This window comes from Delphinapterus leucas, chromosome 1 (genome assembly GCF_059928025.1).
Source record: "Delphinapterus leucas isolate spDelLeu-1000000601 "Yukka" chromosome 1, BTC_Dleu_Yukka2, whole genome shotgun sequence".
Taxonomy (NCBI): Eukaryota; Metazoa; Chordata; class Mammalia; order Artiodactyla; family Monodontidae; genus Delphinapterus; species Delphinapterus leucas.
Window position 1 is genome coordinate 56,597,848 of NC_143129.1, and position 27,698 is coordinate 56,625,545.

The following is a 27,698-nucleotide window of genomic DNA, read 5'->3' on the forward strand; positions in this document are numbered from 1 at the left end:
AATTAATTCATAACAGAATCAAAGGCTGAGAAAAAAAAATCAATAAATGCTACAGTTTCATGCTTTTCCAAATAGAGAAATCTTTTCAGGATAAAAAAACTAATTATGTTAAATATCAACTATTAATTTTGAGTGAATACTAAATAATCATGATACTTTTCCCCCTATGGGCCAAATGCAGCTTCAGAGTTTTTTTCAGTGTAGTGTTCTGGGCAGGAACTATTAATTGAGTCAGGCCCTTGAGAGGAAACATTTGTTCTCCCTATAATAATAATCAGGTTTAGAGAGTAAAAAACAAATCTATTTAAGTTACTTTATTACTAATCTTTTCATTACTTTATTCCCAGTGGCCTAGCATGGCATATATGGAAGAAAGAAATGGAATAGTTTTTCCAGGGCCAATTTGAGTTACTTCAGGTCCTCATTCTTTAATAAAACTTTTTGAGAGGAGAAAAAGCTATCACTATGTGAACTCAATAAATACTGAAAAATTTAAAGTAAGTGAACAATACAATAATGTGATCTGAGCTATCTGAGTAGAGTCATAAATCTCTACTTTGAATGGTTGTCTAGACCAACCTAGCATTCAGTGAGAAATTACTAATAGAGAATAAAAAAGAAATAGATCTATTCAATGTTTCAATTTCCTCAGATGCGGGTGGGGCAGCTACCCCAGTTTGCTGCTGGATGGAGCATGGCCAGTGAACCTTAAAAAAGCAACACTCCTGCCTTCATCAAAGAAGCATGGGAACAGAGCCTAGCCAAGGACAAAAGTGTTCCTTTCCTAAAACAGAAGTTAAATCAGATCCCTTCCCTTCTGATTCTTCAAGAAGTAGCATCATCAATAGGCTTAAGCATTAATAAAAATAATAATAAATTAGTAAAAATAAAGAAATATACATAAGAGAGAGAGAAGAGGTCTGGAGAGAGAGAGAGAGAGTGAGTTCTGGGAGAATTTTCCTCTCCTTCCCCCTTTTAAAACCTAAATGTTCCCAGGAGTAGTCAGTCAACACCTTTACCAGTGAAAATCTCAGCAGAAAGAGTAGGGCCAGGATATAAAATAAATTAGGGGAAAGAGGAAAGGTAACCTTGGGAAGATCTTAAGGGGGAAGACGGGGTTGCTTGGGGAGAAGTTTCTAATTTTACCTTAAAGTTACCCTAACTGGACGACCTTTTCTTTCCTGTAAGCTCTTTAGTCTTAAGCGAGGACCACATACCCCATTCTATACGATATTTACAAATCATAAAGCAAAATGCCATCGCACCTTCAGCGGTTTGCGGGCCTCCGTAGTATTTCAGCTCAAATTTTCGTCTCTAGAAACACATTTTAAAACGCCATAAATTGGCACATGGGTTTTCACAAAAACTCAGTGTTGAAGGTGGCACCAAGTCTCAGGGGTGGCGCGCCCTGTCCACAGCCCCCCTGAGAAACAGCTGCCGGGTTTCACCCCGAGCAGAGCCCCGCCTGCCCACCGCCCAGGTCCCGCCCCCGCCCAAGGTCATTATAGTCCCCTCGGGACGCGCCCCGCATCCCTGCCAGCGACTTTGCAGGAACTGCGCTCCTGGATTCGGTCGTTCTGAGGATGGAGAAAAGGGCTCGGAGCTCCTCCAGAGAGGCCCACGGGAGGGGCAGCGGGTCCGCCCACAAAGAGAACAAGAGGGCGAAGGCCGAGAGGGGCGGCAGAGGCCGCGGGCGCCGGGACGCCGGGCCGGAGCAGACGGCCCTCGGGCGGGCAGGGAGCCCGGGTGAGCCCCGAGCGCCTGCAGCCACCGTGGTGGACGTGGATGAGGTCCGGGGCTCTGGCGAGGAGGGCACCGAGGTGGTGGCGCTGCTGGAGAGCGAGCGGCCCGAGGAAGGTACAGCGGTCAGGCTGAGGCCCAGGGAAGGGGGTGCGGCCTTTCCAAGTGGTACCCAAGGGATGTCAATTAAGGTGCAATGAGGCACCGCACTGAGAGCTTCCGAGGCCAGAGCAGCCTGCTGGACCTGCTCAGCTTCCCAGGAAATGAAAGACGCGAGATAGGACCCACCAACCCCTCAGTGGTGGAGGCCAAAATGCATCAGAAGAAATACAAATAACATCAGCTAAATACCGCTGTTCTCAGGGGTCAGCCATGGATGGGAGGTGGGAGGGAGTGTGATACAGGTTGGGGACCAATCAACATGGTTCAGGGCAACAATGTAGCTTATTCTCCTCTCCTCATCAGACTTTCCTAAAAGTATTTTACACTTTGCAGTGATCATACTTTCTAAAAAGTAGAGGCAGCAGAGCCAAGTAGAGAAAAGCTAGATCTCAGTTTGAATCTTAGCTAACTATTTGATCATAGTCAGGGACTTAACCATGTATCAAATGGGGACAGCAATAGTACCCACCTCAGAGGGTAATTGTGAGGATAAAATGAGATAAGACACTCGAAGCACTTATCTTGCGCAAAGCCTGGAGGGAAAGAAAAAACACACCCTTGCAAGCTAAAAGAGGCAAGTTAGACCAAAGGGAGGGAATCACAGGGAAAGGTGTCTCTTTAGCTTCTGCAGGTGAAGCAACTCTTAGGAACAAATTTATCTGCTTCCAATCCTTTCTATAATGAGTGGAAGAAAAAACTCATTACACCTTAATTTCAGGGTGAGGGAGGTTTAAAGGAAGGTAAATAAGGAATAGTGTGTTATACTACTTTCTGCTGACTATGAAATTTTAACATCTCCTGGCTACCAGCACTGCCCTATATGCTGTAGCACTGAAAGCTATGACTTGAGAAAGATTCCAGCAATTGGGATGTAGTTTATGTTGACCATGTTAATGCTGTTTTGCCTAACTGATGCCCTTTCATGGGTCAGAAACTTCTGGTCATTAAAGGGTTATTGGATTCACTGCTACAGTAGTGCTGAGGTTAGAGGTCTGTAAGTATTGTGCTTCAGACCACATCGGTGGGGTAGGGAAGGAAGGGAGCCCCATTTTTGGAGCTCCTACTGTGTGCCAGGCACATGCTAGGTGTTTTACTGAGTATTATCATTCCCGTGTCACAGATGAGAAAAAATGCTGAGAAATTAAATAACTTGCCCAAGACCTACATGTGGGAAGTGGAGAAGCCAGCATTCCAGAATAAAACAGTCTTATTGAAAAGCCCATCCTTGCAGGGTGCTGCCCCTGATTTCTGGTCATGGTTCCAGCACTGCCACCAACTAGCTGTGGCCTTGGGCTAGTAGCTTCACCTTGTGGGCCTCAGTCTGTTCAGCTATAAAGTGACTAGAGCTTCAGGCCCCCCCAAGCAATGGATGAGCCCATTAAGGATGAGACACCCTTGCTGAGCCCTTGTCTGGGAGGTTTCTGTGGCTCCCAGAGGAAAGGGGAACAGACACATCAACATCCCCTCTCCTCCTCACTAGTACCACACTCCCACAGCCAGGCTACCTAAGATGTGGGAGAAACTAAGAGAAGCTTCATTTTACTGAAATGTTGAGGATTCTCAGACTGTCGTATCTCAAGGCGCTTCCTGCTTTAACATGTAGTGTTTCACTATTCACTTACACTAAACAAATTGGATATTCAAGGAACTCATTCTAAGAGAATAATATTTTGTGAGTAAAGCTTCAAGTTAGATTTGGGTATACATATTAGTTTTCTGTTCATATCCCTAACTATGGTATGAAGGAATTTTGAGGACTTTCTTCACTTATAAAATATAAATTTTGTTGGTATGTGCATTTATTTATTTTTACTTACCATGGTTACCACTGGCAAATGAAATATATTTATAAGCTAGTAAACATGGCAATAACACTGTTATTGTTTTTAGGGAAGAATATTGCAAAAACTAATAAAATGTTGATAGAAACACCTCTCCCAAAACTGCATCTCCCAGAGTAGGTTGCATGAGAAATAAATTCCATAGAACATGAATTTGCTTGGAGAAGACATCGCCTGGTCAAATGTTTGGGAAATACTAGGTTAAACAAAGCTAAGAATGCTTCTTTGCTGCAGGGATTCTCCTAGCTTCAATATGCCAGTGACTATTGGGAAGCTCCAGGAGTGAGATACAATACACAATATTTCCTAAACTTGTTTGCTCCAGGAACACTTGCTTTGTGGAACACCCTGGAGGATTAGTGTTCCGTGGGACACCATTTAGGAACTGCCATACATTGGCATTTAGCACCGAATTTGGTTTTGTGCTGGTGCAGCTTGTATATCTGCCCTCTTCGAGTAATCTGCACATCAATTTGGTGATGACCTTTCCAGTTATTTTGCAAGCATGGAAATCAAATTTTCAGGCCTAATTAGTAATCCATTTCCTTCCCATCCCTTAAAAATAGACTTTTCACCATTTCTAATCTTTAGTCACCTTCTATTCCTCTATAAGATTTTTAAACTGACAAATAGTATCCCTTTGGCCAGTTTTCTATAGATTTCTACAGTTTTCTTGAGATTTCTATAACCATTACATTTAAATCATTTTCAGTATCCACTTCTCCTTCCTTCCTACATTCAACAAGTATTTATTGAGCACCTGTATGTGTCAGGCACTATTCCAGTCCTGGGACATGGTTTAAACAAGACAAGGCCCCAAGAAGCTTATGTCCTTGAGACTGAATTTTCCCTGATACCATTTCATTTATCACCCAAGCAACCTGAATGGCCTGAACTTCAGTTCCATATCACTTTTTTATAGGCACAAATGGGCTAATATTACCCCATATAGGTGATTTTCAAAGACTGTCTAAAGATCCACACCTGAAGCCAAAGAAGGGGCTCTCATGGAGGAATTTCAGATATTGGGGCAAGTGGTAGATGGAGCTGTAATTTCAGGGAAGATGAACCTCTGGACACATATGGTTTGAACCACTTCAAATAGAAGAAACTATGCAGAGAGGGACAAAGGGTCCTGTTTTTTCTCAAAATTATACTTCTAGAGGATACTAAGGAAATATCATCTAAGTATGGCTGTGTGTGTGTGTGTGTGTGTGTGTGTGTATGTGTGTATGCCTTTTTGGCACATGCATATAAAAGGAGCACAGCTTCTGTCCTCTAGTTGGAAATGGACAGCTCAAAAGTAAAGCCAATCGTGTCTAACAAAGTTGACAGCAATCTGCTTTTCACACTGAAAAATAAAGACTTAAATGGAACCTTTGTAATGCTAAGAGCCTTTGGAACATAAATCTATTTTGTAGCAATTTCATTGATCGTGTATTTTTAAGGTACCTATTTAAGAGGGGCTCGGATAGAAGAAGTACTTTTGTAGCAGTTACCCCTAGGTAAACATGAGTTTTAAATGACAACACCAGACATGTAAAAAAACACAGTTCAGTGCTTTTATGTTTATATGTCATTTTGTTCTTATGCCAGAGATATGAGCTATTCTGCGAGACAGTTATTATCAAATAGCTATGCAATAGCATTTCCTTGAATAGATGAGGAAACTGAGAGGTGGTGTACCTTGTTTAAGGTCATTTGGACAGAAAATGGTGGAGCCAGAACCAGAACCCAGACCTTCTGCCCAGATTCTGTGGTTGTTCCAGTGTACCCTCCACTGCCTTTCCAGGAGCCTGCTCCACCTTCCATCTGCCCACAAAGCCCTTCACACAGACCGCGCCCCCGGCTCTGGGAACTGACCACGCTGATATACAGCTCGTTCCATTATTTCCAGCAACGTCGGCAAACTGCTCCGACCCTAATACCAAGGACCGGACTAGAGGTGCTAGTCAGTGAATATGGTGAAGTTCCAATATAATTATTCTTTTGCTTTTTTTTTTTTTTTTTAAGGTACCAAGTCTTCCAGTTTAGGGGCTTGTGAGTGGCTTCTTGTCCTCACATCCCTGCTCTTCGTCATTGTGACCTTCCCTTTTTCTATCTGGTTCTGCATAAAGGTGAGATTCCATGAGGACCCAATAAGTAATTTCCTGGTGCCTCTCACTGACCACACCACGTCCACTCTCATTTCTGGGTTTTGGTACATGCTGTCTGCTCTGCATTGAATGCCCTCACTCCCACTCACCTTCCAGGAGAGCTCTTACTCTTTATACCTGCTCAGAGATAACTGTGAAGCCTTTCTTGACTCCTCCAGACTGTCATTCCCTTCCTTGTGCTCTCGTGTCATCCTACTTTCACATCAACTCTAGCAATTACCACATGTATAATATTTGTGGATACACAATCTCTGCCATTAGACTGAGAGCCCCTTCAGGACAGGAGCTATGTCTAGTTCATCTACACTCTATAACACGAAGACCAGCCCAGAAGAGGTCATGATGCCTACTCCTGACACCTCCAGGAAACTTCTCAGGCAGCTTCTATAGACCACAGATGATAATTATCTTGGGCCCACAGGTGGTTACACATGGCTGTCCCTGAAGTAAATGAAGACCTGTGTCAGTTTGGGAAGCACATACCAAGATGGAATTAGAAGTGCAAGAGATTTATGGGGTGGCACTGTCTGTGAAAGATTAAGGGGAGAGAGAATAAGAGTAGGCAGGGAAAACCTTCAGAGGATGATGCAGATCTGACACCTGTGATATGAGAAGGGGAAGGAAGGATTGGACAGAGAGTGCCTCAGACTGCGGGATACCTCTAAGAAAGTCTTGGCCAGACTGAAAGGGAACTCCAGAGCAAAGTTTGCCTCATAGATGAGTCTTACAATGGGCAGAAATGGCCAAGCCCTTGTATCCCTGCCATTCTTAGTCATTGGCCGGAGCTGTCAGGGAAGAGCATGTCCTTGGCTGGAACGCTACAGATGCTGCTGGGGCTGTGGCCGATTTCACTCCCCACACAAGCTCTCCTTCCTCTTCTCCTTCGTCTTTGTGAAAGGGCGTGGGATTTTGTCAAATGCCTTTTCTTCCCCCATTGAGATGATTACATGGTATTTGCCCTTTATTCTGTTAATATGGTGTATTACATTCATTGAATTTTGGATGTTAAATCAACTGTGTATTCCTAGAATAAGTCCCACTTGGTTATGATGTATAATCCTTTTTATATGTTACTGGAGTCAAGTTGCTGGTTGTTTGTTGAGGATTTTTGCATTTATATTCATGAGAGATACTGGTCTGTAATTTTCTTGTCTTGTGATATCACTGTCTTGTTTTGGTATCAGGGTAATACTGGCCTCAGAGAATGAGTTGGAAAGATTTCCCTCCTCTTCTACTATTTGGGAGAATTTGTGAAGAACTGGTATTAATTCCTCTTTAAATATTTGGCAGAATTTACCAGTGAAGCCATCTGGTCCTGGACTTCTCTTTGTGGGAAATTTTTAAACTACTAATTCAATCTTTTAATTCTGGGTCTTTTTCATTTTTCTTTTTCTTCTCGAGTCAGTTTTGATAGTTTATGACTCTGTAGGAATTTGTCCATTTCACCTGTTATCTAATTTGTTGGTATATAGTTGTTCACAATATTTTCTTTTATAATCTTTTTTATTTCTGTAAGGACAGTAGTGATGTCTCTGTCATTCCTCTTTGACTCCTGATTTCAGTAATTTGAATCTCCTCTCTCTTCTCTTGTTCAGTCTCGCTAAGTATTTGTCAATTTTGTTGATCTTGTCAAAGAACCCACTTTTGGGTCAGTTGATTTTCTCTGATGCTTTTCTATTTTCTATTGCATTTATTTCCACTCTAGTCTTTATTTTCTTCTTCCTGCTTACTTTGGGTTTACTTTGTGCTTCTATTTCCAGTACATTAAGGTAGAAAATTAGGGTATTATTTTGAGATATTTCTTCTCTTTTGTTATAGGCATTTACAGCTATAAATTTTCCTTTAAGCACTACTTTAGTTGCATCCCATATGTTTTGGTATCTTGAGGTTTTGTTTTCATTCATCTCAAAGTGTTTTGTTTTTTTTAATAAACTTTATTTATCATTGTGTTCTGAATTTACAGCATTTTAAAAATTTATTTACTTTTTATTTTATTTATTTTTGGCTTCATTGGGTCTTTGTTGCTGCGTGCGGGCTTTCTGTAGTTGCAGCAAGCGGGGGCTACTCTTTGTTGCAGTGCACAGGCTTCTCATTGTGGTGGCTTCTCTTGTTGTGGAGCATAGGCTCTAGACACACAGGCTTCAATAGTTGTGGCTCGCAGGCTTCAATAGTTGTGGCTCGCAGGCTCTAGGGCACAGGCTCAGTAGTTGTGGCACACAGGCTTAGTTGCTTCACGGCATGTGGGATCTTCCTGGACCAGGCTCGAACCCATGTCCCCTGCATTGGCAGGCGGATTCTTGACCACTGCGCCACCAGCAAAGTCCCTCAAAGTGTTTTTTAATTTCTTTTGTGATATCTTCTTTGACCTATCAGTTATTTTAGAGTGTGTGGTTTAATTTCCATATATATGTGAATTTCCCAAATTTCCTTCTGTTATCAATTTCTAATTTCATTCCATTGTAATCAGAGAATATACTTACAGCGGTTTCAATCCTTTTAAATTTATTGAGTTTTTTTTAATGGCCCAGCATATGGTCTATCCCGGAGATGTTTCATGTGTGCTTGAAAGAATATCTATTCTGCTATTGTTGGGTGGAGTTATGCATAGCTATCTGTTAGGTTTAATTTGTTTATAGTGTTGTTCAAGTCTTTTCTTTCCTTGTTGACCTTCTGTCTAGTTGTTTTATCCATGATTGAAAGTGAGATAGTAAAGTCTCCAACTTTTATTATTGAATTGTCTATATCTACCTTCAGTTCTTTTGGTTTTTGTTTTATATATGTTGGAACTCTATTTTTAGGTACATATATGTTTACCATTGTTATACTTTCCTAACACATTGGCCATTTTATCATTACACAATGTCCCTCTTTATCACTAGTAACATTTTTGCGTGTTTGTTTTAAACTTCATTTTGTCTGATATCGGTATAGTCACTCCTACTCTCTTTTGGTTACTCTTTGTGTGGTATATTTTTTTCTATCTTTTTACTTTCAACCTATTTGTATATTTAAATAGAAAGTGTATCTCCTACAGACAACATATAGTTGGCTACAGGCTCTTCCTGAAGGGTGATCTGAGCACCTGCATGGCTGCCGTAAGGTCTGTAAATAGCTAATGAGTGATACATGTAAAAGCTCATAATGCATCAATCACAGCAATATACAAGATTAAATATGCTGTGACTACTTTGATTTGGTGGAACCAATTATTTTTTTAGATAACCATGACTCTCTAATCAAAATTCTGTCCACAGTCTCAAAAATTTTATACTTTTTCATTGGTTTCTGAAATTTTTCATTTACTAAGTACATATTTTAGAAATGTAAGTATTAACAGAAATTTTTTCTTGGTTCTCAAAGCAAAAGATTTCTGATACCTAGGATCACTCTCACACCAGGGTCTTCTGAAGACTTCATTTTAATCTCTTGGAGTGATTCAAAAGTATTAAATTTTCCTTTAGGTTATACAGGAGTATGAGAGAGTAATTATATTCCGACTGGGACATCTGCTTCCTGGAAGAGCCAAAGGCCCTGGTAAGAATGATCTTTTTTAGCCCCCCAGAGACTTGCCAATTTCTTCAATCCATGCATGTTTGTAATACAGCCCTCAGATTACATGAAGTAACTTGATTCATGATATCTTCATTTTTCAATCTGTTACTTGTAACACAGGTTATTAAGAAATTCTTCAGAGAGCATTACTACCAGGTCACAGTGACCAAGAGAGAGAGTGGATGCAAAAAGCTGAATGCCAGGGCCAGGCTGGCTGGAGTAGCAAGTAGGCTAGGACCTAAGACCAGGCACTGGTTTGAGTAGAACATGTAAGTGGTCTGAGTCCTGTGAATTCTCAGAGCAAAACTGAGCTAGTTCAGGATCCAGGGAATCAGAACACACCAGGCTAGATAGGCAAAGTTCAGCATCCAAGTAACAAATTGGCCTTCAGTTCATGGAAATTTAAGAAACATAGATTAAGCACTTCCCGTGTTTCATTGTTTAACTACAAAGGATATGAAGATGGATGAATTAGACATGGTCTCTAGTCTCTAGGACCTTAAAGTCTTACAGAGTTTGTATCCAGAAGTCCAAGCTGATTATGGGGCACAGATAGAAGTATCGTTAGTCTGAAAAGTCTAATAGTTGGGGTTTGAAGAGCTAATCCAGGAAGACATGAGAAGAAGCAAAGTCCCACTGTGCACAGATTGGAAAGGGTCCAAGTTCCAAGCCAGCTCTACAGAAACAGATAGAGAATAGACACCAGACTAGGAGACACAAATCAGTTTGAAGATTCAGAGCCAACAGATTGGTTCACACAAAAATAGAACCAGACCCTGTAGTTCCAGAACAGGGACTGCCTTGTTCTGGTTCTAGTTTTTGGTATCCTTCTCGACTGGGTCTGAGAAGGGCTAGTAGCTGGGTGGCTCCTCAGGGAGATCATGGGTGCTTGAGGTACTGCTGATTCCAACAAAGCTTTGGCTCTTGTACAAGCCTACAGTGTCTGATGGTCTCTCAGAAAATCTCAATAAATCAATCTAAAATATTGATTGCACATTGACCCTATACATTATATTGGGTGGGTGAGGACTAACTAGCCAACCAGAAGGCTGGTATCATGATGTTGCTATTCTGATTCCTTTGGGGCTCACATTTTAAGAAATACCACATGGAGGTTGCTGGCTCTAAAGTTCTTACACACGTGGATTCAAGAAATAGTTTTACAGAGCACCTAAAAGGCACTAAGACTAACAGGAATGCATAAGATGCTCTCGTTATAGAGTTTAAATCTAGTGAAGGAGACAGATGTGTAACCCAATATCTGGACAGGTCAGCACCATGACCAAGGTGACCATATAGCCCATTTTGCTAGGGATAATCCCTGTTTATGCCTGTTATCCTGGTGTAAGTCATAATAGTGCTCTCCTTTCACCCTCAAAAGTGCCCCAGCTTGAACAACAAATTATTTGGTAGCCTTAGTAACAACAAACACACCATGGGTGGAGGTGGGATATGGGGAGGTCTATGGGCAGTTGGAGGCTAAGAAAAGCAATGCAACATGCAACTTGACGCCAAAAGAGTGAACCCCAAATGGCCTCCATGCTGGCCATTCACCTGTCACTTCCCCTGCCCCCTCTTCTAGGCCTTTTCTTCTTTTTGCCCTGCCTGGATACCTACCACAAGGTTGACCTTCGCCTCCAAACCTTGGAGATACCCTTTCATGAGGTAAGCCAAGTGGTGGATTTTGCTTTCTTTCTACATTTTCCCTGGCCAAGCTACCACTTCTGGCCCAGAGGAAAATGACTATTTTTGCTCAAAAGTAGAAAAGAAAAGGAGATATGGGATACATCAAAATTTAAAACTCCTTTACAACAAAGGACACAACAGAATGAAAAGGCAACTTACAGAATGGGAAAAAAACTGCAAATACTATATCTGATAAGAGGTTAATATCCAGAATATATAAAATCTTATAACTCAACAACAAGAAAGCAAACAATCCAATTAAAAACGGACAAAGGCCTTTGTGATGGTTAATTTTATGTGTCAACCTGGCTAAGCCATGGTACCCAAATATTTGGTCAAATACATCTAGATGTTGCTGTTAAGGTATTTTTTTAGATAAGATTAATATTTAAATCAGATGACTTTGAGTAAAGCAGATTGTCCTCCATATATGGTAGATAGTATATATACTTGACTCGAATAGACATTTCAATACAGACTTGAATAGACATTTCTCCAAAGCAGATATACAAATGGCCAAAAAACACATGAAAAGATGCTCCACATCACTAATCATCAGAGAAATGCAAATCAAAAACACAATGAGATACCACCTCACATCTATCAGGATGGCTCTTATTAAGAAAAAAACAGAAACTAATAAGTGTTGGCAAAGATGTAGAGAAATTGGAACCCTTGTATACTGTAGGTGGGAAGGTAAAATGGTGCAGCTACTGTAGAAAACAGTATGACAGTTCCTCAAAAAATTAAAAATAGAATTACCATATAATCCACCAATTCTACTTTTGGGTATAAACGCCAAAGAATTGAAAGCAGGGTACTGAAGAGACGTTTGTATACCTATGTTCATAGCATCATTTTTCTTCACAATGGCCAAAAGGTGGAAGCAATCCACATGCCCGCTGATGGCTGAATAGATAAACAAAATGTATATGCCAACAATGGAATAATAATCAGCCTTAAAAAGGAAAGAAATTCCGGCATATACTACAACATGGCTGAACCTTGAGAAAAGTATGCCAAGTGAAATAAGCCAGTCACAAAAAGACAAATACTGTATGATTCCATTTATATGAGGAACATAGAGTAGTGAAATTCAGAGCAACAGAAAGTGAATGATGGTTGTGGGGACTGCCAGGAGGAGAGAATGGGGAATTGTTCACCAGTTTTCAGTTTTGCAAGATGTAAAGAGTTCTGGACACTGGTTGCCCAACAATGTGAATGTACTTAACACTACTGAATTGTGCACTTAAAAATGGTTAAGATGGTGAATTTGATGTTTTGTGTATTTTACCACAATTAAAAGTTAAATGTAGAGATAACATCTAGACTTTCCTGTTACTGATTCAGATTTATAAGCCTTTCCTAAACTCTCTCCCACTTTCAGTCTGAGGTTCTTTCTCATTCTTTCTTTTGGTAAATGGAAATGTGAATAAAAATAATATATTTTTAAAAGGCTTATTTTATATAATAAAATATAAAAAGGAGTAAAACTTATACCTAACCCTATCACCCATAGAGCTGATATTTTAGAATGTATCCTTTCAGACTTTTCTATATATGTGGTTGTAGTTTCAGACATATATATGTGTGTGCATTTGTTTGTATATATATATATATATATATCTATATCTATATATCACACCATACATACTATTTTGCAACATGTCTTTTTTCACTCAACAATCTATTGTTATCACCTTTTCATATATTACCTATGTTTCTACCTCTTTGTTTTAAACAGACACACAGCATTTCATTGTATGGATTTTACTCAACTAATTGAGTAATTGGAATTTACTCAACTAATTCCCTATTGTTGATATTATTTCTACTTTTTTTAATCACAATAAGCAATACTATGAATCATATCCTTGCAGCTAAACCCTTGAAATATATCCTTGTGATTAATGTCTAAAAATGGAAATGTTGTGCACATACATCTTTTAGGGCTTTTGATATGTATCACCAAACTGCCCTCTAAATGCACACTCAATACATTTGAGCGCTTGTTTCCCAGAACATGTTGCTCTTTTAGGAGATTTTTTGGGCATCGGTTTTAAAAGACTTGATATACAATCAACTGAGTGTTTTCATGTAAGAAAATTATTCCTGATTTTTTTTTTTTACAAAAGGATTTACAACAAGATTCCTTTAAATTGTGAGTTCTTTAGTGTATTTAATACAAACTCCATAATTAAAAAAAAACACGTCTATTTTGATTAAAGGGCGAGCCTACTACTCTTTCTTCTTACCATCATCTTATGCTGAGAAAATACCCTTTGAACATATTTAGCTCCTCTATCTTCATGTGGGAAAGGAACCCAAGAATCAGGGTTGTCATCCAAATTTTTTTTCTGCCTAGGTTGTAACCAAAGACATGTTTGTAATGGAGATAGATGCCATCTGCTACTACCGAATGGAAAATGCCTCTCTTCTCCTAAGCAGTCTTGCTCATGTGTCCAAAGCGGTCCAATTCCTTGTGCAGACCACCATGAAGCGTCTCCTAGCACATCGATCCCTCACTGAAATTCTTCTAGAGAGGAAGAGCATTGCACAAGATGTAAAGGTACTTAGATGAATTTAACACCAAGTATGCTGAAGTATCCCTTTATCTTTTATTCCTTTCTTCATTGGCCATTTACTGAATCTTCCATGTGCCATGCATTCAAAGGTACCGTCCTGTAAGGAGCTGACAGTTAAGAGGTTGCCAAATTGACCCTGAGCCAATCACAGTCTCCAACCTGTGCTGATTAGTCAGTCATTGCCACAGTTTTTGTTCTCAAAACAAAAAGTGGCTTTAGACTCATTGTAAAGTGCCCACATAGCACAAGGTGGTGGGGGTGGCAGCTGGCAGGGGTGGTGGGGCTGGATAGGGTGGGTTGGTGGGACACAGAGATGATAAGGAATGCATCTTGGGACCTTACAGTCTAGTTGGGGAAACAAGCAAAGTTAGATAATGATAAGTTCAAATAAGACTTTCAGATGAAAAGAGGTAAGATGTCACAGACCCTTATGTGATTCATTACCCAATCCATCACCTAGATTTGATTGAGTTGGAATGATAGGAGGGAGAGAAAAGCAAGAGCTGCCTCACAAGCAGCAGCGTCTAGGCCGCAGGCAGCAAGCTCAGCAACCTTGCCCACAACCAGGGTAGGCATCTTCACTTCTTACCAAGACAAGTTGGCAAAGGTATTCAGAAGAGAGACGAGAACAAAGCAGCATTCTAGGCAGCTGGCCAGTCGGGTGGCAATTACCACCAGTGACGGAGCCTGTCATTGAGGCCATGAGGCACCCAAGCCCAGAACTGAGTTCGGAGGCTATGACTCGAGTCTGGCTGAAGGAAGACCTCAATAGAAGGAACTAAGGATCGAAGGCATTGATAATGATTGTGCCTGATGGGGCCTGAGCAGACACAGCTGAGAAAATGAAGTATCCAAATGTTCGTGACATGTCCAATTCATCACTGATAAAACTGGGACTAGCATCCTAGTGGAAAAAGGAAGAATTCAGGAAATAAGGGAAGCTGAAGGGAGAAGAAGTTAGAACAAGTAGACACAGGGGAGTTTCTGCTCTGGAATTTAAAAACCACTCACGTTGCTCCCCTCTGCCCTCCCTTCAGCCTCTCTTCCTGTTCATCCCTCCCCTCCAAAGGATAAAGGATAAGGTCCAGACACAACATTCAAGCTTGCCCTTGTTATGTTGAATTACAATTTATGCATTTACACATTTTTCTTCCCATACCATGAACTCCATAACGTCAGGGGTCGTATTTTATTCCTCTTTTGTCCTCAGTACCTGGCATGGGGCTGTTACACAGCAGCCAGATACTGGGTTTTTGGATGAGTGGATAAATGACCCAACTGTTGTAGCCTCACCTCTTGCTGTCCTTCCCCCAGTGTATCTAATCCTCCAGCGGACTTAGTGTTTCTCCAGTGTTCAGTGTGTCTATGCTTCCATGCCTGCTCTTAGGCTGTTCCTCTGTACCAAATATTTCCCTTTTCCCTACAGGCAAAATCATATTGTTCTTTAAGATGTCACCTCCTCTATGAAGTCTTTTTCAACATTCCTTCCTCCCATCAACCCCCTAAATTAGTCTTATCGGGGTTCCCAATGCACTAACTATTTATCTAGCCACCAAGAAGTCATCAGAAATAAGTTAAAAAGGAAAAAGAGTATGGCCCGCATATTGCTCCATGCCCTGCCCCCCTTTCCAGAACACACAATTCATTTTCTTCCCACTCCTGGGATGGGGAGGTGGGGAAGATGCGTGCCACCAACAGGAAGTGAAAGCACCTGTAAATGAATATTATATGGAAGAGAATATCATATGAGAGAGAGACTAAAGATTTTGGTTCTCTAATAAATGCATTTTAGAACAAATTTAACAAATATACCATCTCTATTATTTCCTATTGCTTCTGTAACAAATTACCACAAACTTGATGGCCTAAACCACCACCGATTTAACCTTACAGTTTTTTAAAAAAATATCTATCTATTTATTTATTTATTGGCTGCGTCGGGTCTTAGTAGCGGTGCGCAGGCTCTTGGTTGTGGCGCACGGGCTTAGTTGCCCTGCAGCACGTGGGATCCTAGTACTCTGACCAGGGATCGAACCCGCGTTCCCTGCATTGGAAGGCGGATTCACTACCACTGGACCACCAGGGAAGTCCCAACCTTACAGTTTTGAAGGCCAGAAGTCCAAAAGAAGTTTTACTGGGCCAGAGTCAAGGTGTCAGTCAGCAGGACTGGTTCCTTCTGGAGGTTTTGAGAGGAGAATTCATTTCCTTGCCTTTTTCAGCTTCAGGTGGCCACCTGCATTCTTTAGATCATGGCCCCTTCCTCCATCTTAAAAGCACAGCACTCCAACCTCTGCTTCCATCATCACACCACCTTCTCCTCTTCTGAAGCCAGATGTCCCTCCACTTCCCTCTTATAAGGACACTTGCAGTGGCTTTTAGGGCCCACCAGCAAGATCCAGGATAAACTCCCCATTTTAACAGCCTGGAACTTAATTGCATCTGCAAAGTCTCTTTCGGGGTAACACTCACAGTTTCCAGGGATTAGGGCATGGATGTCTTTAGGAGCCATTAGTCAGCCTACCACACCATCTTTAATTCCACAAATATCTGTTGAGTGGCACTGTGCAAATTAAACAACTTTTGCAAGGCCCTATAATGTTAAAAAAAACAGGGAAGTACATAATGTCCTTTCAGAAGAAATGTGCTTTCTCAGTGCAACGGCCATCGGTGCATAGGGGTGCTCTCCTCCCACCCGGAGGTTCTTACTGACATCTAAACTCTTCCTTCCACAGGTTGCCTTGGATGCAGTGACCTGTATTTGGGGAATCAAAGTGGAGAGAACAGAAATGTGGGTAGGAAATTAACCAGGAAGAACAATATGATAAAGGGAGATATTTTGGTTTTATTTAAAAACTTCTATTTGAAAAACTGTTTTCATTGAATGAGTACTGTAGCCATATTAGCATGAATTTGGAAGAAAGAAAAAAATTTACCTATTATCTCATAGCCACAACATAACCACTGTAACATCGGGGCAAATTACTTTCATATTTCTATGGATTTAAACATTTTTTAAAGATGAAATTCACATAACGTAAAACTCACCATTTTTAACCATTTTAAATTACAACTCCGTGGTTTTTAGTATATTCACAACCACCACTACCATCTAATTTCAGAATATTTTTATCATCTCCAAAAGAAAGTCTGCATCCACTAAGCAGGAATTCTTCATTGCCTCCTCAACCCCTAGCCCCTGACAAGCACTAGTCTACTCTCTGTCTCTCTGGATTTGGCTATTCCAGGAATTTAATATAAATATTATAATCACACAATCCGTGGCCTTTTCAGTCTGGCTTCCTTCACTTACCTTAATGTTTTCAGCATCCAACCATGGTGTAGCATGAATCGGTACTTCATTCCTTTCTATGGTCGAATACTGTTCTATTTTCAGCTGGCTAGACCACATTTTGTTTATCTGCTCATCAGTTGATGGACATCTGGGTTGTTTCCAGTTTGGGACCATTATGAATCATGCTGCAATGAACATTCATGTGCAAGTTTTCGTGTGAACATGTTTTCACTTCCCTTGGGTATATACCTAGGGGTGGAATTACTGGATCATATGGTAACTCCATATTTAACTTTCTGAGGAACTGCCCATTTTTCTATCTATGTATTTTTTTATAGTTACAATCAGGGGGAAAATACAATTTTGTATCTTTCATGCAATACGTTAAGTATTGTTCTCATTTGGTCAGTTCTACCCTTTTCAAAATCAGTTCTCTTTTATAAACTTAGATGACTTCCCTCATTATTAATAGTACGGCTCTTCAAGGCTGTTCTTCATTATTGAAATTTAACAGCCGGGATTTAGATTAAACTTTAAGTGGGAAAATGTTCGTAGTATATCAACACAAAATTTGTTTCACTTGTAAAGAGAAAACCGTAACTCTACTATAGCATCAATGATAAGAAAAATCAGCATTTGAGGCACTGCCCTGAAGCTGCTCTTCCCTGCCCACTGTCTGCGCAGAGGTCGGGGGCCACACACGCTGCTAAATCAGAATTCGCTGTGCGTCATGAAATGACAGCAGAGAAGGTGGCAGGTCTGTACGAAAGCCCCGGCTGCTAAAAGCAGTGCTGCGCACCTACCTACCCATGCCCTTTCTCTTTCAGTAAGGATGTGAGGTTGCCAGCCGGGCTGCAGCACTCACTGGCGGTGGAGGCCGAAGCACAGAGACAGGCCAAAGTGCGGGTGAGCCAGCCCTGAGCAGGCCGTCCTCCTGCACAGCTGCTCCTTGAGGATCACCAGAGAATCCAAAAGAAGGCCTCCTCATGGAGAACATTTCCCCTTCGCTCCTCACCTATTCATCCAGGCGCTGGGGGGAATCTGGCTTGTGCCCACACCACTCTATTAAAATTGCTCTCCTCAAGTGTGTTAACAGCCTCCTAACTGACCAGCGTAAGGTCTCTTTTCCTGTTACTCCCTCTCTCTGAAGTTATTAGTAACAGTGACCTTCTCCTCCTTGAATCTTGCCTTCTCCCTCTCCCTAAAGGCATCTCCCCACGCTCCATCCCTCTTCTCTAGCACTGGCATCTTTCCCTGGGTAATAGCAGTCACCTGTCACCTCTAGGTTAATGACACCCCGACCTGTATCCCTAGCTCTGCACAAGCTCTGGAGGGACAACCATGATCAGGACCCAGGGCCCAATTCCCTCCACGCCAGAGCTGAGAGAAGGCTGTGCTACTCATGGCCTCTACTCAGGCGTGCCAGGGAGAAGATGTGGCTGCCGGCAGCTCCTGAGGATTGAGGTGTGGGCGGGAAGGGTGTTGGGAAGAGAAAATGAGGACTGGAGGGGAGGTGGATTTCCCTTAAAGAACAGAACGTACGTAAAGAAAAACCCCTAACTATGTAAGAGGGTGGATAACTTTGGAGCTTTGATGGAGGAAGAAGGCAGTCCTCTGGGCAGAGTTGCTTCTAGATCTCTGAGTCCAGTGCCCTTTGCCCACTTTAAGGTGACAGTTGGGTGGTGAGCTTCATGCTTTCTCTTCTGAAATGCTAACCTGAGCTGGGAGTCATTCTTTCAGGATTCCATGTCTTTGCCTGGAATGCTGGCCAACCTTTCCTCTAAATGGCAAAATCCTACTACTCTTCCAAGGCCCACCAGACATAGTAACTCCCCTAACACTTCCTCTATACTTGTCATGGCCCTTAAAAACTTCTACCCTAAATTACAATTAACAGTGTAATCTCCCTGCCTAAATCAAGATCCTTAAGAACAAAAGATAGTCTGCTCACCTGTCACACAGTAGATACCAGTGCTTGTTTGTTGAGTCACACTAAGTAGGATTAAAACCTTCATGGAGTGAAGAAGAAAAATCACTTTGCTTTTCTTCACATCCCCTGTCTAGATGATCGCTGCGGAAGGGGAGAAGGCTGCGTCCGAGTCCCTGAGGATGGCAGCCGAGATTCTATCGGGCACTCCAGCTGCTGTTCAGCTTCGGTACCTCCACACCCTGCAATCCTTGTCCACAGAGAAGCCTTCCACAGTGGTTTTACCTTTGCCATTTGACTTGCTAAATTTCCTGTCTTCTCCAAGCAGTAGAACTCAAGGAAGCATCCCTTTACCAAATCCTTCCAAACCTGTTGAGCCACTGAACCCTAAAAAGAAAGACTCTCCCATGTTATAGGAGGAAACAAGGATAATGTGACTGCAAGGAAGGCTGCCATATAACAGCTACAGCCCTAAGCAAGGCCCCCTGTCCTCACTTCCTGCCCTTTGGTTGCCATGTGGAATGCCCTTGGAATGTATGAAGTCACAATGCAGCAACACACGAGAAGACAGTGAAATCATGTAATGACAGAGAAGCCATATAACATGCTTAGGTGGATCATCTAACCAGAGTAATTATGGGAAAGAGCTTTAGCCAGCATTCTACTTTGGAAAGAATTTTGAGTCTATATGTTGCTAAATTTTGACTTCTGAAGATGTAGTTCAAACGTCCTTTTCGCTGTATGCCCTCTGGCCCCTTTGGCAAGGTCTTTGTTGCTCCCACAGCCCTTTCTACATGTCCCTATCATTATGCTTATCACACTCTGTTGTAATCTTGAGATGCAGGCTTCTCTCCAACTCTCCACGCAAGTGACACTTCCGTGTTTCTGAGTGAATGAAAGAAAAAGAGATGTACTTGGGCTGGATATAAAATTTACATCTAATTAAAGAACTTAAAAGGAATTATTTTTATAGAGACTCTTCTTTTAAAATAGAGAAATAAAAGGACAAAAACATTTATCTGGTACATGTGGCTTAAAATCTGAGGAAGCATCACGATAAATATGGGGCTGATGTATTTTCAGGGTTGGCCCATACCCATCCCAGTGTACTGGTTTATTGGAGTTAAGGTGGCATCAAGGGTTGCTGGTCACTTTTCACCCCCACATGGATGGTTCCTGATTTCAGGTTGGCAAATGTTGGCAAGAGCAATGAAGGAGGAGGTAGGGCAATGCTGGTTCAGGCATAACCAGAGGCAGGAAGAGAACAATAAGTGAATGCCAGGGTAGTAATGCAACAATGGCCTTTATGACCCTTAATAATTCCTTATAGCAAGGTTCTTTTTGTCAAAGGCAGATTTGCCTATATATCTGAGTGTCTGTGGTATCACCCATTGGTTGGTCTCCTCTGATGTCTGTCTCTAGTCAACATTTAAATTGCTCATTATGTTGCAGAGGCACCTTCCAGATCTGCTTGAGTAATCTATGGTATCTTTAGGTACTTCCCAGCTGTTAAGGTAGGAGGGCTTAATGGGAAAGAATAATGGGGATAAGCTGCTATGAAACTGTGTGCTAGGTGAAAGGGTATAATGAATAGTCAAAGGCAAATTCTTCACAGACCAGTTAGGTGAGTTGATAGTGTTGTCCACAAGGTCCTAGCAGTAGAAATCTTCTCTTGAGACCCAGGTGCTGTATTCCAACTGGTTACTGATTTTGAAATGATAGGTAGAGAACAAACTGAACAGTATAATCCAAATCTAGGATACATACTAGGGATACATACAGTTTTTCGCTGGAAATTTACTTTAACATTAACAGAGTGGCAGTGTCTGAGTCAGTTCAGGCTGCTATAACAGAATTCCATAGACTGGGTGGTTTATAAACCACAGAAATTTATTTCTTACAGTTCTGGAGCCTGGAAAGTATAAGATCAAGATGCCAGCAGATTTGGCATCTTGTGAGGGCTCACTTCCCGGTTCATAGCCAGCCGTCTTCTCACTATATCCTCACATGGCGTAAGGGGGAAGAGAGTTCTTGGGGGTCTCTTTTATAAAGGCACTAGCCCCATTCATGAAGGCTCCACCATCATGACCTAATCACCTACCAAACACTAATACCATCAGCTCCTAATACCTACCTCCTAATACCATCACACTGAAGGTTAGGATTTCAACATATGAATTTGGGGGGTGGGGTGGGGGGAGGACACAAACATCCAGTCTATTGCAGGCTGTAAGCTGATAAAAGAGATAACATATTCTAACTTGGTATTGGAGTACACCACAACAAAACAACATGGTTGTAAGAGTGGAACAAGTCTATGACAATGGTATTCCAGGGCATTTGGGGATTGACAGTGACTCTGGTCTAGACCTGCATTTATTGCGCAGGCATGGGACTTAAGGGCTGGTGTACTGCAGGTTGTTGGACTCCAAATCACCAGAAAGAGGTCATCCTTTTTTACAGAACTAGAACAAATAATCCTAAAATTTACATGGAACCACAAAAGACCCAGAATTGCCAAAGCAACCCTGAGAAAAAAGAACAACGCTGGTGGCATAACCCTCCCAGACTTCAGACTATACTATCAAGCTCCAGTAATCAAAACAGTGTGGTACTGACACAAAAATAGACACATAGATCAATGGAACAGGATAGAAAGCCCAGAAATAAACCCATGCACCTATGGTCAATTAACCTTCAACAAGAGAGGCAAGAATATACAATGGGGAAAAGACAGTCTCTTCAACAAGTGGTGTTGGGAAAGCTGGACAGCTACGTGTAAATCAATGAAATTAGAAAACTCCCTCACACCACATACAAAAATAAAGTCAAAATGGTTTAAAGACCTAAATGTAAGACATGACACCATAAAACTCCTATAAGAGAATATAGGCAAAAAATTATTTGACATAAATCATAGCAATATTTTCTTAGATCAGTCTCCCAAGGCAAAAGAAATAAAAGCAAAAATAAACAAATGGGACCTAATCGAATTTAAAAGCTTTTGCACAGCCAATGAAACCATCAACAAACTGAAGAGACAACCTATGGACTGGGAGAAAATATCTGCAAACGATGAGACCAACAAGGGGTTAATAACCAAAACATTGAAACAGCTCATACAACTCAAAAACACAGAGAGGGTCATCCTAAAGGGGCTTAGCAGGCCTACCTTAGAACTTCAAGGGCAACCCCAGCTCACCAGCATATCAGGGTAATGCTGGAGCTCTGCAGTTTGGACTCCCCTATATCTGGGAGGCCTAGCAGGTCATTCTGCCAATGCCTCTGTGTTCCATATTCTTGGGGATCATGTCTGGATGATAAAGTATGTTCCTCCTCATTAGATTGCTCCTGGCTGCTACAATGTTCTTTGGCAGAGTCTATCAGGACTGTGCAGGTTCTGATGTCCTCTAGAATTTTGGCTTGTGTGTCAATGCCATTGCTGAGTATTTGAGCTGAGCAATAAGTAGAGAATGTAGAAGTCAAATCCCTTCAAAGAGGGTTCATCAACTGCGCTTCTAGCTTTTCCTGAACTTGGAGAGGAAAAGTAGCACTGTAACTGAGAGCTTGGACCCTGCTGTCAGATATACCAGATTTGATCCAGACTCTGTAACTTATTAGATGTTTAACCTTGGACATGCAACTTATCCTGACATAAATGGGGATAAAAGTAGAACCCACCTCACAGAGTTGTTGTGACTAAATGTGATAATACATGTGAAGTGCTTAGCACAGTGCTTACATGAGATAAATGCTCAATAAATCATGACTATTACTATGTTTCTGGTTTTAGCCCAGTAGCTCTAAATGACAGTAATTGGGCTCATCCAAATGGGAGCCTGGCCTCGTATACAGGTTGTTGTCCCCAATGCTTCAAAGGTAGCCCCAATGGCTAGGAGCTCCTGTCCCCAGGGTGGTTGTTCTTGGACAGAACCAGATTAAGAGGTTGTATATGAGGTCTCCTGTATTAGAATCCTCCCCACAATATTTCAAGCATTTGTTTCAAAGGTGTAGAGCTCTTTAGCATGATAGTAAAGCAAAATCTAGACAGAAGAGAGGAGTTTCTTCTCTTGATGACCAATAGCTCTGGCCAGAAATCAGATACACTCTTCTTTCTTACCTGGGTTTGACTATTTGGGTGGCCAGAGTGGAAAATGGGAATGGATTACCAGCTGTACCTTGTGAACTTCAGGATCTGCTGGACATCTGGGATGGAAATATCTTGTCTGCCAAAGAGCAGTTTGCCTTGGTGAGACAGATGATGGGAACTGTTAATCTTATCTTCAGACTTTCAAAATTGTTTCTCACAGCTGGCCTAGAGATAGCCTGAAGTATGCCTCTGTCAGATCAGGGGCTCATGGAACCCAACCCCTGCAAGTACAAGAGGATGCCCTCCAAACAAAAGCCACTGCAATCCAGAAAGGCATGCAGGAGCCCTTTCATCAGCCATTCCAGAACAACAGGAACACTGCCCAGGCCAAATGACATTGCTGTGTACTGGGATTGTCTTGGGAGTGTCTGGAAGGCTGCCTTCACTGGTCTTGCTCTCAGATGCACCATCTAAGAAGTCCTGCTTTCTGAAAAGCTGTACGTGGCAGAGCCCATCTTTGAGGTCAGGGGGATTGGTGGACTTGCTCAACAGTCCTGAATAGGAGATTGTCTTAAGGCTGTGGCAGACCTGGCTGGAATGAACTCTCCATTCTCCTGAGGCAGAGGTAGAAGTCCTGATGAATTCTAGACACTGCTTCCCATCAATATGGCTACAGATGACCTCAGCCTCAGGCACAGATAGCAAGCACTCCTGTTTTGGAGGTATGCAGGCCCTAGGCAACAGGGCTACAGCAGTTAGACTCCTAATTTTAGAGCAGCTCCTCTGCTTCCTGTGGGAAAATGTTTGCTGGTAGGTGGCACACTTATTTAAAATTCCAGAAGTGGGCAAATAGTGCTCTAGAGATTTGGGGCCTACAAGCAGAATTCTCAGCAGTCTTTGAAAGTGAAATGCAAAATGTAGGTTCCCCAGGCAATATCAGAGTCACTGATCTCCAGCTAGGAAAGGCCAAGAACAAGAGGAAAGCCCAGTCAATGTGTGCCAGAAAGCACCTGACAAGTGACCTGACCACAGTCAAGTCAGTAGGACCATAGCATAGGACCAGAACTCTTGGGAGAGAATCACACAGTGCCCACATGCATGGAGTTGGTCTGGGTGTGTGATGAAGAACCAGGCCTGGTGAACTGGGGACTTGCTCCAAGTTCTAGGATTCCTAAGACACTACCACCTCGGCTTCCCAGGGACGTGGACCACATCACCACTGAGCCTGGGGACTGGGACCCAGTGGAGTGTGATGAGGCACCTCCAGTCAGCACGGCTGTCTGGACATCTGAACACAGAGTGGCTGGTCTCCTTTAACACAAGCACAACAGCCTCACCTGGCAGCCCCACTGACAGAGAAGTGTAGCAAGAGCTCCTCTCTCCACTCTGCTCAGGAGATCACCTCAGGGTGATCTTGAGGTGTGGTGGGACTCAAGGACTATCTAAAACTTCCCGCACATCAACTACTTGGGAAAGTGGAGCTGCCCATGATAACTTTCAGGGAGCAGCAGTGCAGAGGCCTTCTCTGTAGCATACTTTTTTTTTTTTTTTAACCACCTAACATTCAGGATGCCTTCCTACCAGCATCCTGATTCTCTTTGGGCATTTCCTTCCCCCATACTGTGTTCTATCTTGGTGGAACAGCAGAGCAAGGTGTCCTTGCTTCCCTTTAAGGAAGCTAAAGAGATCCCTGAAGTCTTCTCACCATCCCGGGTACATCCATGGGGTGGTCTGTGACTACGAGGTAGCCTTTCTCCCTCACGGGACTTTAAGAATAATGTAAGGATGGAAGAAATGACTGGTGTTCATTTGGTGGTAGCAACTGGGTGAGATGGTGAAGCAGTTCTTGCTTCTGAAATCTAAAACTACCTCAGCCTATCTGTTCCTAGCCTGGTTCTTTAAGACTTTCCTTCAATCTCCTGAGCTCCCCAACGTGCTTTCAATAAATTATCCTTTCGCTTGTGGTAAGAATGGATTTTTGTGGCTCACAACCAAACCACCCCAACTAGGTCTATGGTACCAAACATCTCATTCTAATCGTAGTGGCACCAGGCATAACTCTGACCTTTAAGACAGCCTTCCACCCGATGGAGCGGACACATTCTGAGGGGCAAGACGCTCATGTTCAGGGACGGGGGCTGCTGATTTGTATGGAAATGATGACTCATTCCTACAAAGTAGGAAATGAATTTTTTAAAAAGTAGGCTGAAATCCCACTAAAAAGCCCCAAATTTGCTAGAATCACTCAAGAATCTCTTCAGGAAAGTGAAAAGGGTAGGGCTGGCTCTGCCCCAGCAAGTGGTAACTGGAAGCACGAGCCAGTAGCCTGAGCTGTGGCTTTCAGTTGGGCCATGAGCCCAGTCAGCTCATGAAGAATTTCATGTTTTCTTTCCCCAGAATTAAGAAGTCATCCAGTAGGCTTAGACTGACCCCAAACATTTTTGAGACCCACCTCACAAACACTTTGATATATGTGGGCCAAGGCGGGCCTGACCAGTGGTTGGGCTTAAACAGGGCTGAGGACTCTGGAGTCAGAGGGTTTCTGAGGTTCAAGGAGCAGGCAAAGGCCTACAATTCCAGGAGATAAATCCAAAGGAACACCAAATATGCGGAGGCAAAGCAGGTGCAGAAATCTCGGAGGTGTTTGGAGCCAGGGAGAGATAAAGCAAATGCAAATGAGCCAGGAGCAGTGAAGTAGGAGGGGCCCCTGCTGAGCGACTGCCCAGACGGCAACTTGTCATTTGCAACATATGTTTGCAGCTTAGTCCATCCCTAAGCCTAGATGCATCCAGGGTCACGAACAGAGCAGATAAATGAGGCAATAAAAGTTAAAAATGGAGATTCTGGGTGAATCTTCAGCAACACTAGCCCCTGTGAAGGAAGCCATCCGAGCAATGGCCTGGTGGCCCATCGCCATTGTCAAACAATCCAGACACAGGTCCAGCAAGCTGGGGGCTCTGGCACCAATCAGCTCTGTGACCCTAGGGAGTCTTATACCCATTTGGGGCCTCTATTTCATTCTGAGAAGTGGGGATAACAGTGTCTCCTCCACCTACTTTGCAGGGTTATTGTGAAGGCCAGATAAATCTTCAGAATGCCTGAAATAAGAAATCTGAAAATGCTGCAGAAACCTAAGGGCATTATCAGGATCCTCTCTCTCTCTCTCTTTTTTAAAATTTATTTTATCTATTTATTTTTGGCTGCATTAGGTCTTCGTTGCTGCACATGGGCTTTCTCTAGTTGCGGCAAGTGGGGGCTACTCTCTTCATTGCGGAGCACGGGCTCTAGGCACGTGGGCTTCAGTAATTGTAGAGCGTGGGCTCAGTAGTTGTGCCTCGCCGGCTCTAGAGCATAGGCTCCGTAGTTGTGGCGCACGGGCCCAGTTGCTCCATGGCATGTGGGATCTTCCCGGACCAGACCTCGAACCCATGTCTCCAGCATTGGGCAGGCAGACTCCTAACCAATGTGCCAACAGGGAAGCCCAGGATCCTCTCTTTAAATTGAAAAAATAATGCTTTTTATTTGCCACTCTTCTCTGCAGAGTTCAAAGTCCTCAAAAAGCATTATTTTCTTGACAGAAACTGATACTTTTCATAGACTTCTGCTGGGAAATCAATTGAAGAGGCTAGAAAACCTTTGCACAGCCTATTTTTAATCTTGGAAATAAGCTAACACACCGATTCCTTACAGCCATCACTGTGACTTTTAAAGAGAAGATGTCCCTGAGTTGTCTGTCATGGCTTTTCTGGTAGCTGTTGCAAAGGGAGTCACTTCAATCAAGCCACAATGTCAGCTCAAAAGTGCAGAGATATCTGGGGTGGGTACAGTGACAGAAGCCATGGTGAAGCCTAGTGTCCTATGTTTGCTATTTGGATTTCATCCTGTAAGTGATCTTAGTCCGAGTTCTGGATTTAGAACCCTCCTTGCGCTGTACCTCTGAAAAGACAAAAACAATTATTGTAGTAACAATATATTTACTAAGGACTTTTAACTTTACAAAGCATTTTAAAAATTCTGTTCTGCATGAGTAAGCCCCAAGCTACAAACTATTTGCCCAAAACTTGACTCTACATTGGTTTTTGGGATTGAGAATGCATTTTCTCAAAGTTTCAGTGTAGTCAGTTAGTGGGTCCTGGAAAAGAGTAGTATGTGGTCAAGGGGAGAAGAGAAAGAAGAAGAATATTTCTTCTTTCCAGTACATACCCCAAGCTTGGTGGGAAAAAAAAAAATTCAAATAGAGCTAGTATCCAGAATCCTCCCAAATCCATCACTGTAGCCCTTTTGTATCTCCTGGTCCCTCCCTCCAGTGTCCCGTGCACAGACCCTACACAAGCCCCACCCTTGGGATGGGTGCAGGAGGACTTCTGCTGTCAAGCCTGCTCTCCCTTGCTGCTCCATGACACCAAGGTTCTCAACTGGAATCCTTCCAACTGGTGCTGCCACCTTCATCCCACATTTGACAGTCACCTTGTTCACACCCTGTCTTGCCCCCATTCCTAAATCATAAGCCTCACTTTGATCAGAGACTAAGCCATATTCATCTGTGTAAACTCCCCTCTCGATTCGTTTCTTCATTAATAACTCAGAACACAGTGATTTGCTAATTGTTAAAAATGACATAAAACAAAAATAAATGTCTTCCTACTCTATCCAAATCTCTTTACTCA

At 42.4% G+C, this 27,698-nt stretch overlaps 2 protein-coding genes across 2 annotated transcripts in view; one reads left to right on the forward strand and one right to left on the reverse strand.

Annotated features, from left to right (window-relative positions):
• Positions 1–177: 177 nt before the first annotated feature.
• On the forward strand, positions 178–19,730 carry NPHS2 (NPHS2 stomatin family member, podocin). Its single transcript, XM_022556596.3, has 8 exons — positions 178–1,857; positions 5,757–5,860; positions 9,361–9,433; positions 11,034–11,116; positions 13,503–13,706; positions 16,455–16,510; positions 17,842–17,920; positions 19,079–19,730. The coding sequence occupies exons 1-8, from the start codon at positions 1,584–1,586 to the stop codon at positions 19,355–19,357; spliced, it is 1,152 nt and encodes a 383-aa protein (XP_022412304.1). The 5' UTR covers positions 178–1,583; the 3' UTR covers positions 19,358–19,730.
• AXDND1 (axonemal dynein light chain domain containing 1) overlaps positions 14,013–27,698 on the reverse strand; it is a 104,031-nt gene continuing 90,345 nt past the window's right edge. Inside the window, exons 26-28 of the mRNA XM_022556587.2 lie at positions 18,966–26,967; positions 17,033–17,199; positions 14,013–16,474 (exon numbers count right to left, since the gene is read on the reverse strand). Coding sequence (XP_022412295.1) covers positions 26,897–26,967 — 71 coding nt within the window. The 3' untranslated portion in view covers positions 14,013–16,474; positions 17,033–17,199; positions 18,966–26,896. The remainder of the gene's footprint in view (positions 16,475–17,032; positions 17,200–18,965; positions 26,968–27,698) is intronic.